Here is a 10,306-nt window from a genome sequence, read left to right as displayed (position 1 = left end):
GGCGCCTCCCTCAGGATGTGTATGTCTGCTCAGGCTCCCCACCGTACCTGTTTGTCCCCAACACACACCCCCTATTCTCCTGGGTCAAGGAGCCAACTTCCCACCCAACCCAGGCACCCAGTGCCTGCCCGGCTAGCGGATGAGAACGTTGATCTCAGCCACGCTGGCCTCCAACACGTTCTCGGCCGTGGTCTTGCCGTGCTGCTCCTTGAGGTGCCGCCTAATGGCAGGCTTGTGGGCGAAGCGCACGTCACAGTAGGAGCAGCGATAGGGCCTCGCTCCTGAGTGAAGGTTGAGGTGGTCGTGCAGTGTGGACTTCTGCGTGAAGCACTTGCCGCAGATGCCACAAGAGTGTGACTTGACGCCGCGGTGCACGTTCATGTGGCGGTTGAGGTTGCTGCTGTGGTTGAACTGCTTGCCGCAGCGCGGGCACATGAAGATGAAGTGTTGTGCCCGCATGTGGAAGACCAGCTTCTCCACGCCCTGGAACACTTCCGGGCACTTGGTGCACTTGATGTTTTTTAGGGGGTTTGTACTGGAGAAGCCCCCTGGCAGAGGGCCCCGGCTGCCCCCTGCCCCCAGGCTGCCCCCCGCCCCCCGGGCAGCCATGGCCACTGCTGCTGCCTCTACTAGGCCCGAAGTGGCCCCCACGCTGGCCCTGCCTCCGGGGATCAACAGCAGGCCCTCCCCTTCTGCGTCCTCAGACAGGCTGTAGCAGGCTTTCACCACACCCTGTGGTGGGGCCACAGTGCTGGGGGGCACGCTGCTCTGGGCCAGCTCCCCCAGGTGGCTGCCCACTGAGCCACTGATGCCCAGACCTCCTCCTAGGCCTCCGGGAGGTTTGAGCCGGTGTGCCACCTCCAGGGCCGACTCCACCTTGACAATGCAGATGTCAGACACATCCTCGTCCTCGTCCTCATCCTCTTCCTCGGCCTTCAGCTCCAGGTCCTCATCCAGCGGGAACTCTAGCTTCACAGGCCGCAGCAGCGGAGGGGGTAGAGGGGGTGGGGGGGGAGGTTTGGGGGCTGGCTTTGGGGTCCTGGCAGGAGGAAGGAGGGATTTGGTGGCACTGACACTGCTCACAAGGCTGGCATCGCTGACCCCATCCTCTTTGAGACCTATTTTGGGCTCAATGAACTGGCTGAGGGCATTCCGGCATTTCTCTACCACGTGCTCCATCTGCAGGTAGGAGGCAGCCGTCAGGTAGTTAACGATATCCCTGACTGCGAATTCCAGGGCACCCGTGTAACAGGAGAGCAGCAGGTCGGCCACGATGCGTGCACTGTGCATCAGTGAGACCTGCAGCTCAGAGCTGGGGTTCAGCAGGAACTGGTCCCGCAGGAAAGGGGAGCAGGCAGCCAGGATGACCTTGTGGCCGCGGAACTTGAGGCTGTCGGCCACAATGGTCACGTCGCAGAACCGCTCCTCTGCGCGGAGCTGGTTCATGTTCCGTAGCGTAGCGGCCTCGTGGCCAGGCAGCTGGAAGCGCAGGACTTCCACCCCAGAGGCCATTGTGGCGGGGGAGTGGGCAACCCTGGTCGGGAAGGAAACCGGTCAGAGACAAAGGTCTCTGGCTCTCCTAAGCCAAGGCTCCAGGCCCCTCGCCCCCATTCTTGCCCGGTCCCCCAGCATCACATCTCCCAGTCTTCAGGCCTCTTCCTCAGTTTCCCCTGCCCCGGGGGGAGGCGCTGTCCCTCCGAAGGGAGGGAGGCGTGGTTCCCGGGGGCGGGGCAGCGGCGTCCGTACCCCCAGCCCAACAGCACCGCGAGGATGGGGAGAACCCGCGTGCCCTCGGAATCACAGAGGAAGGGGTAGCAGAGGCCTTGGGCTCTAGACTCTGGGGTGCCCAGGATGCAGGCTCTTGTCACCCCGCCCCCTTTACTCGCTGCCTCTTTCCTCCGCCCCCCCTTTGCACGTTTGCACGCGCCTTTCACGTCCTCCCCCCGCTGCCTGCACGCATGGTGCACGCCACCCCCCCGCTCAGAGCTCCGTGGCACGCCCCCCCCAGCCCCACGACCCTGAGTGCACGCGCCTCTCACCTGGCCCGGGTCCGCGCGCTGTTTTTTTCCCCCCCTACTTCCCCCACCCCCCCGGGGCCGCCGGCGCCCCCACACTCGGGCAGGGCCTGGGCAGCGCGCAGGCGCGTGGGTGCACAGGGTGCGCGCGCGGGGCCGGCTCCGCGTGGGCGTCAGGGGGGAGGGGCGGGGGTGGCTCGTGCTGTGTGTTCCAGGCCCCGCGCGCGGCGGCCGCGACAAGAACTCGGGGAGGAGAAAGAGGGGAGGGAATTAAAGGAGCAGGAGTCCCCCCTTCCCGACCCCCCTTTCTTCACCAGCCCCCCCCACACGGTTAAAGGGCCGGACGACCAGGCCTCCCCTTTGGCCGGTATTATTTGTCCGCCAGAGCGGAAATACGTTCCACATCCCCCTCTTTCACGCTCCCCCTCCTCTGTGCCTCCGGGCCCCGCGGCCCATCTGCGCGTGCGTGCCAAGTGCCGCGCGGAGGCCCGCTCGCCCGGGTCCGCCCCCCGATCCCGGCGGCCCGCGGTGCCGCGGGCTCCGCGCCTTCCAGCGCGCGCGCCCCGCCCGTCGTTCTGCCCGCGGGCTTGTCTCCTCGCGGCGACGCCGCCACCTGCTCCAGTGGTGATGTCGCTTTGGCCAAGCTGTGCTGATCGGGGTCCGGGTTACAGGCACAGCCCTTCCCAGGGCCCCAGACCCACCCATCGCACCCCCCCCACACACACACCCCCGTCCCCGGCTCTGAGCTGTTAGTCGCTGTTGCCCACGCGTGCATCCCGCTTTGAGTATGTTCACAGTTCTTCTGCCACACTTCCAGGCCTTCCCAACGGAACTGAAGCTAGTAACCATCCCAGCCCACCTGGCCTAAAATACGTTTTAACTTCCTACCAGGCCAGACAATCCAGTACCCTCAACTTTCCTCTCCGTCTCAAGAGCGTGTAAAATCCCATCTGTCCTCCCCTCCTCTCCATTCTCAGAATCGACTTCAACTTTTTGTGAAGGCAAACTCCCTCCACTTGAACTGCCGATGACCTTGCCCATCTCATCTCTAGTACCACTAATTATGTGATTATTTGTTAGTACGATTGTACTATCTTTAATGTTCCCAATTGTACTCGTCCCTTCACCAGACTGACAAGGTCAGAGCTCCACCACCCTAAACGAAACCTCCCTTCAGCTACACCTCCGCCTTCTCTTCCCCTCATTACCAAAGGAAGCTGCAGGTCTCCACAGCTTCACCACTAGCATCTATCAGCGCCTTGAAGACTGGCTACCCTCGCCCCTATTCCTTGCATTTTTGATACCCACACTTCCCCACCCATCCAAGTCCAGGTGAAGAAGCCCCTGTTTCCTGCCAAATGAATTTACTACACCCTGCAGGAGACTAGAGCGTTTTCCTTACACATCAATTTTGATGAAAATGCTTGTTATATAATGCGTTCGCGATTTGGTTTCCCCAAGTAAACATCTTGATTGCAGGAATTATGTCGTGGGTTATGTTTTGCAAATTAAAGTCATGCAATAAATGACTGACTGTTGAAGTAATTCCTCTTCAGCAAAGCCAGAATCCACCCATAAAAAGTTTGTTCCTGGCTTAAATTGAATTGTTGAACTGAAGGGATGCCCTTTTGCGGAAGGGGTGGGGGTAGGGGGGTGAGGGGTGAAGGGGGGTGGTAGTGGGGGTGGTGTAGAGGAGGGTGGAGGAGGGTTGGCGGGGGGGGGGGGTGTGTGTGTGTGTGTGTGTGTGTGTGTGTGTGTGTGTGGCATTGTAGGTGGTGCCTTGACTCTTTGCTTTTCCCTTTTAAATACTCTGACTTGTATGCCTCCACCCAGTTCTCTCTATTCTGAAAAGCCCTCTTTGTAGAAATCTTTGTAGTCAGGCCTTGTGGATTGGAGGAAGAACTTTTGCTTTTGTGTCAGACACACATAGGCTCAAGTCATATTCCATTACTTACTAAAAGAGGGCCCTTGGGGGGCAGCCAGTTAGCTCAGTTGGTTAGAGCGTGGTGCTCTTAACAACAAGGTTGCCGATTCGATCCCCACATGGGCCACTGTGAGCTGCGCCTTCCACAACTAGATGGAAACAACTACTTGACTTGGAGCTGATGGGTCCTGGAAAAATATTCTTAAATAAATAAATAAATAAATAAATAAATAAATAAATAAATAAATAAAAGATCCCTGGGGCAACTTACTTAATTCTCTGAATCACAGTGTCTTTATCTTTGAATTACAGTTCCTTACAGGGCTAACTGAGGTTTAAGTAAGCCTGGCATATAGTAGGTGCTGAATCAGTGATAGCTCCCTTCCTGTTTGCCTGAGAGACAGACGACAAAATTTTCAAGAGAAGTTTAAAAATTCTGTTTCCCTATCGCCTCCCTTCTTTTCCTCATTGCCAAACTTCTCAAAAACAACAGTTCACCCTCCAGTATGAGCAGAAATACAAAAAGCTGTCAAGGTAAGAATTTAACTTTGTAAAGTTTTGTTCTGTCCCCTTCTTGCTACTTCTTCCTGGGATTGTGAATGGGACGGGGCCTAATCTCAGTTTACAGTTTAAAACACGTGTTCCTTGGTGGCAGGTGGAGAGTCTTGAAGTGCTCAGCCCTCCCTGTTACAGTTTTATATGGAAACAATCAATAGTGCACTAGGCTGTCTTTCCCATAGAGTCCAGTGGGGACACATAGGGCTGCTTTCCCACATACCTCCTTGGCCCCTGGTCCCCAGCTTCTGCCAGTATGAGATGAGAGATCTTCCCGGCCTTTACTGACAGCACCTAATGCCCTAGTGTAAAATTCACAGATAAATTCAGGATTCTTAGTGGGTTTGAGAAATAAAATCTGACTAGGGATGGAAGGAATGACTAAGAGACAAAAGGTCTATGTTCTAGTCCAGATTTGAAGTCCACAGGACCCCAGAGGTTTCAGCATTCTCTTCAATGAAACGGAGGGATTGTTCTCTGAAGCCTTTTCCAGCCTGATGAGTCCATAAAAGCTCATTCTGAAACGATGTGTGTTTGTGTGTGTGTCTAGGAGAAGCAGTCAAGGATTGGCTGGCTCTGTGGCTCAGAGAACCACTCTTGGTTATTGATGGGGGTAAGCAGTGGCCTAGAAAATCCCAAACAGTAGGAACGCTTAGACACTTCTCTGAGGCAGTCAAAGTATTTTTGGCAGTGGATTTGCTTTTGCAACTCTGCTTAGCCCAGACTGGAAAAACCGTATTCCTTGAGCAACCAATAAGGAAGGAAGAGAGGAGTCAGTATGGACTTTTTTTTTTTTTTTTAAAGATTTTATTGGGGAAGGGGAACAGGACTTTATTGGGGAACAGTGTGTACTTCCAGGACTTTTTTCCAAGTCAAGTTATTGTCCTTCCAATCTTAGTTGTGGAGGGTGCTGTTCAGCTTCAAGTTGTTGTCCTTTCAGTCTTAGTTGTGGAGGGCGCAGCTCAGCTCCAGGTCCAGTTGCCGTTGCTAGTTGCAGGGGGCGCTGCCCACCATCCCTTGCGGGAGTCGAACCGTCAACCTTGTGGTTGAGAGGATGCACTCCAACCAACTGAGCCATCTGGGAGCTCAGCGGCAGCTCAGCTCAAGGTGCTGTGTTCAATTTTAGTTGCAGGGGGCGCTGCCCACCATCCCTTGCGGGAGTCGAGGAACTGAACTGGCAACCTTGTGGTTGAGAGCCTGTGCTCCAACCAACAACTGAGCCATGCGGGAGGCGGCTCAGCTCAAGGTGCCGTGTTCAATCTTAGTTGCAGGGGGCAGAGCCCACCATCCCTTGCAGGAGTCGAGGAATTGAACTGGCAACCTTGTGGTTAAGAGCCCACTGGGCCATGTGGGAATCGAACCGGCAGCCTTCAGAGTTAGGAGCATGGAGCTCTAACCGCCTGAGCCACCGGGATGGCCCAGTATGGACTTTTTAATACACACACTGACAAAACTTTCCTTTATTACACAAAACCTTCAACTTCTCCCCTTTCTCCTTTGAGCCACATTCAGCTCTGCCCACACTGGAGGAACCCTGATGAAAACTGCGACCCGTTCGGGCTGTGCAGGCAATGGAGACAGGGGCTCACAGCTTGAGAAAAGAAACCATATGAAATGAAGGGCCTAAACCACTCCCATCCATTTGCAAAACCACCTTCTCTAAATTCCTATCCATCTCTAGCATTGTACCCAGCTCCCTGACCATTCCTCGAGGCTGGCGCTTCCTTCTTCCTTGTAACTCATTCTCCCCAGTTCTTTGAAATCCCCTCACTGCGTCAGCCTCCTGACATACTCTTCGCTCCCCCTCCTACCTTAGAGGGAATTTAGTTGTCCCTGCAAACCCCGCTTCCCCCCTCTAACTCCTCCACCCCCTCCCAGACCCTGCTGAGCGCTAGGTCTGGGGAAATGATGGTAGATTCTCCTAGCTCCATTGTCAATCCCGGGAACAGGACTCTTCTACTTCATGCCAAATACCCCTCCCTCCCAGCCAGCGAATCCTGCTCTGCTACTTCCTACCTCTCCTTGTTGCCAGAAGCAACAGACTTCCAGGCCTGGGTTCCTGGGTACCTGGCTCAGGCTACCCTCCCCAGGCCTGCCAGGGCCCGTGCAAATGACCTAACCCACACCCCAATTTCCTTTTCTATCAGGCCTTCTTCCCTCCCTCCATCCCTTCCTTCCCTGTCCAATCAAAATGCCATCACCTCAGCTGGCTCTGGGTGCTGCTTTGTGCACCTGAAAGAGCCCCTCTTTTCACCACAGCTTCCTTCTAACCTTGTCCACTCTCCTGAGTTCCCCCTACCCCACTCCCGATCCCCCTCTCTCAGCAGACTGCCCTGAATCTTAAGAGGGTCCTTGAGTGCCCTCCTTTACACCCCCAAATATCTCTTTCTTATTTCCCTTTCCTTAATTTCAGAGTCTGTTGAAAGCCAATCCTTCTTTCCTACACCCCACTCTTAACCTTGCTCCATTTCTCGCCATCCTGGGCTTATCACACTTATCCCCAATACTATAAACCCAGACAACTCTTTGCTGTGTTAAAAAAAGAAATCCTTTTAAAACCTGGTCTCTTTCTGGCTTTCGTCACATCTTACCTCCCACTTCTTGGCCCAGCCAGCAACCCTCTTCACTCACTCTTCACACTCACCCTCTCCTAAAAATATTTATTGTGACTGTATTCTACAGATAGAAGAATATATAAAGTGAACATGTCTAGTTAAAGATGAATGAAACAGAACACCTGGGCCCCTGATCGCAGCTTAAGGAAGAAATTCCTAGGACCTCAGCTTTCCTGTTGCTCCACACTGACTGCGCCCCTCTCCCTCCATGCAGGGTGATCTCTACCCTGAATTCTTAGGTATATTCCCTTTGCTTTTCTCACAGCTTCACTACTTCTGCATGTTAGGTGTTCCTAAACAGCATACTGTTTAGTTTGCCTGTTCGATCTTCACACAGATGGAATCATACTCCGGGGCTGGCTTTGTTACTCAGTATCATGATTTTTTTGACTTGTGTAGCTGGCATTCACTCACTTTCTTCCTGTGGCATGCTTACATCACAATCTATGAATCACTCGTCCTGTCAAATGATATTTGTTCTGTTTAATGGGTGGTTATCACCACAATGCTGCTGTGAGCTCTCCTTTCCCCTTCTCTGGGTACAACGTGTAAGCTTCTCCAGGGCAGCAATCTTCAGGCTGGGCCATGTGTACCCCTGTAGTGTGAGCAGACTGTCTGCGGTATAGGGGGACTGGCAAGGGTGTAAGGGAACTCGTCTCAGATCTGACACTTCCTGATGTTGGGGGTGCTGATGGGCCTGAAAGGGCCCCATGAAGGAGGAGCAGGAACCCCTTTCCCCTCCCTTTGCCTGACCCTTCCTTACCACAGAAAGAGGCCCAAGGGGGAGTTCAAGGGTCACTACACCATGGCACCAAAGGGACTGTTTCAAAATCTGTGTTGGTTCTGAGAAAATGAGTGACCTAGTGATATCTTTCTGCAAGTCAGGTGCTTTCTCTATTTCCTTTCAACGTAAATGAAGGAGAACTCATTGAGTGTCAGTTGATTGATTGATTGATTGATTGATCTACCCTTTTTGTTATTGAGGTGAAACTCACATAACATAAAATCAACCATTTTGAGGGACAGCCGGATGGCTCAGTTGGTTATAGTGTGAGCTCTCAACAGCAAGGTTGCCAGTTCAATTCCTGCATGGGATGGTGGGCTGCGCCCCCTGCAACTAAAGATTGAAAAATGGCAACTGGACTTGGAGCTGAGCTGCGCCCTCCACAACTAGATTGAAGGACAACAACTTGGAGCTAATGGGCCCTGGAGAAAACACACTGTTCCCCAATATTCCTCAATTTAAAAAAATTAAAAATTAAAAAAAATTAACCATTTTGAAGTGAATAATTCATTGGCATTTAGTATATTCACAGTGCTGTGCAACCAAAACCGCTATCTAGTTCCAAAGCATTTTCATCATCCCAAAGGAAAACCCTTTGCCCGTTAAGCAGTTGCTCCTTATTCTCTTCCCTTCAGCCCCTGGCGACTACCAATATGTGTTCTGTCTCTATGGATTTGCCTATTCTGGATATTTTGTATAAATGGCATCATATAATACCAGTATGTGGCCTTTTGTGTCTGGCTGCTTTCATCCAGCATAATGTCTGCGAGGTTCATCCATATTGTGGCAGGTACCAGTACTCCATTCCTTTTCATGGCTGAATAATCTTCCATTGCACTGATCTACCACAATTTGTTTATTCATTCATCTGTTCGTGGACGTTTGGGCTCTTTCCACCTTTTGGCTGTTGTGAATAATGCTGCTGTGAACATGTGTGTACATGTATTTGTTTTGAGTTCTTGTTTTCAGTTCTTTTGGGTATATACCTAGGAATTGAATTTCTGGGTCATATGTTATTTCTAGATTTAATTTTTGAAGAACCACCAAACTGTTTTCCACAATGGCTGAACCATTTAACATTCCCATCAGCACATTGTACAAAGGTCCTAATTTCTCCACATCCTAGCCAACACTTGTTATTTTCTTTTTTAATAGACGTCTTAGTGGGTGTGAAGTAGTAACTTATTGTGGTTTGATTTGCATTTTCATAATGACTACTGATGTTGAATATCTTTTCATGTGGTTGTTGGCGCTATTTGTATATCTTCTCTGAAGAAATATCTATTCAAGTCCTTTACCCATTTTAAGAGTTCTTTACATACTCTGGATACCAGATCCTTATAAGATACGTGATTTACAAATATTTTCTCCCAATCTGTAGGTTGTCTTTTCACTTTCTTGATAAAATGCACTTTGATGTACAAAAGTTTTTAATTTTGATGAGGTCCAGTTTATCTTTTTTCCCCCTTTTGTTGCTCATGGTTTTGGTGGCATATTTAAGAACATATTCCCAAATCCAAAGTCATGAAGTTTTACTCTTATGTTTTCTTCCAAGAGTTTTATGGCTTACGCTCTTATACTTAGGTTGTTGATCCATTTTGAGTTAACTTTTGTATATAGTGTGAGGTAGAGGTCCAACTTCATTCTTTTGCATGTGGATATCCAGTTTTCTCAGCACCATTTGTTGAAGAGACCAGCTGATTAATTTTTGATGATAGATCACTGTGTTTTGGTATATAACTTCATGTGATTTCAAAGAAATTAGTGACATTACTATGACAAAATTCTTTCCATTCCCATCTACATATTTATGGAAACAAAACTTTCAGTTCTTTCATCTATGAAAATAAAAAATAGAAATAGAATTCATGTTGAATCCTATCTGATTCTAGCAATAAGTAATGCTCATACATGAAAGTGTCCCAACCATCTAATTTAGAATTGCACTTTCAATACAATTTTACTTTTCTTTAGGAGGGGTTGTCTATGGTTTATTGAAAATATTATAGCACAGAAGGAGGATTCAAACAGCTCCACGTGGTGTTTTGAAATTCATCCCAACTGTAGGCTGAGTGATTTGCAGGGTTGGACAGACTGCCACAGTCCAAGAGCTCAGCATTCCTTAGTGTCCAGACCAACTTCAGTGATCTCCTGACCCAGGGCTGAGACCTCAGGAACGTCATTCTCTCTCCTTTCTCTCTCCTCTTCCTGCAGCTTGATGGAGATACCTCTTACTGGCCTCAGAGATGTGACACATCCCGCTATCTTGTTACGGAGCTCCTTGCTGGGAATAATGTGATCTCCTCGAACATGCACGTGTTGGTGTAGAAGTCGTCGTCACCCAGCACGTGTGGTACTTTCCGACGCTGACCCGGGCCGCCTGCCTCACTGGCTTGGTGCAAACGCGGCCCAT

The 10,306-nt window shown here is 50.9% G+C and overlaps 1 protein-coding gene and 1 pseudogene across 1 annotated transcript; both read right to left on the bottom strand.

Annotated features, from left to right (window-relative positions):
- ZBTB12 (zinc finger and BTB domain containing 12) lies at positions 1–2,186 on the bottom strand. Its single transcript, XM_074332720.2, has 2 exons — positions 2,040–2,186; positions 1–1,534 (listed from the first exon to the last, which is right to left on the bottom strand). Exon 2 carries the CDS (start codon positions 1,510–1,512, stop codon positions 133–135), a length of 1,380 nt encoding a protein of 459 aa, XP_074188821.1. The 5' UTR covers positions 1,513–1,534; positions 2,040–2,186; the 3' UTR covers positions 1–132.
- A 7,730-nt stretch (positions 2,187–9,916) lies between these two features.
- LOC109436758 (small ribosomal subunit protein eS17 pseudogene) lies at positions 9,917–10,306 on the bottom strand (annotated as a pseudogene).

The sequence above is a fragment of the Rhinolophus sinicus genome, chromosome 2 (genome assembly GCF_057876585.1).
Source record: "Rhinolophus sinicus isolate RSI-liver-muscle chromosome 2, RSI-T2T, whole genome shotgun sequence".
NCBI classification, from domain to species: Eukaryota; Metazoa; Chordata; class Mammalia; order Chiroptera; family Rhinolophidae; genus Rhinolophus; species Rhinolophus sinicus.
The sequence above is the reverse complement of the archived record's forward strand: the minus strand, read 5'-3'. Positions and strand labels throughout refer to the sequence as shown.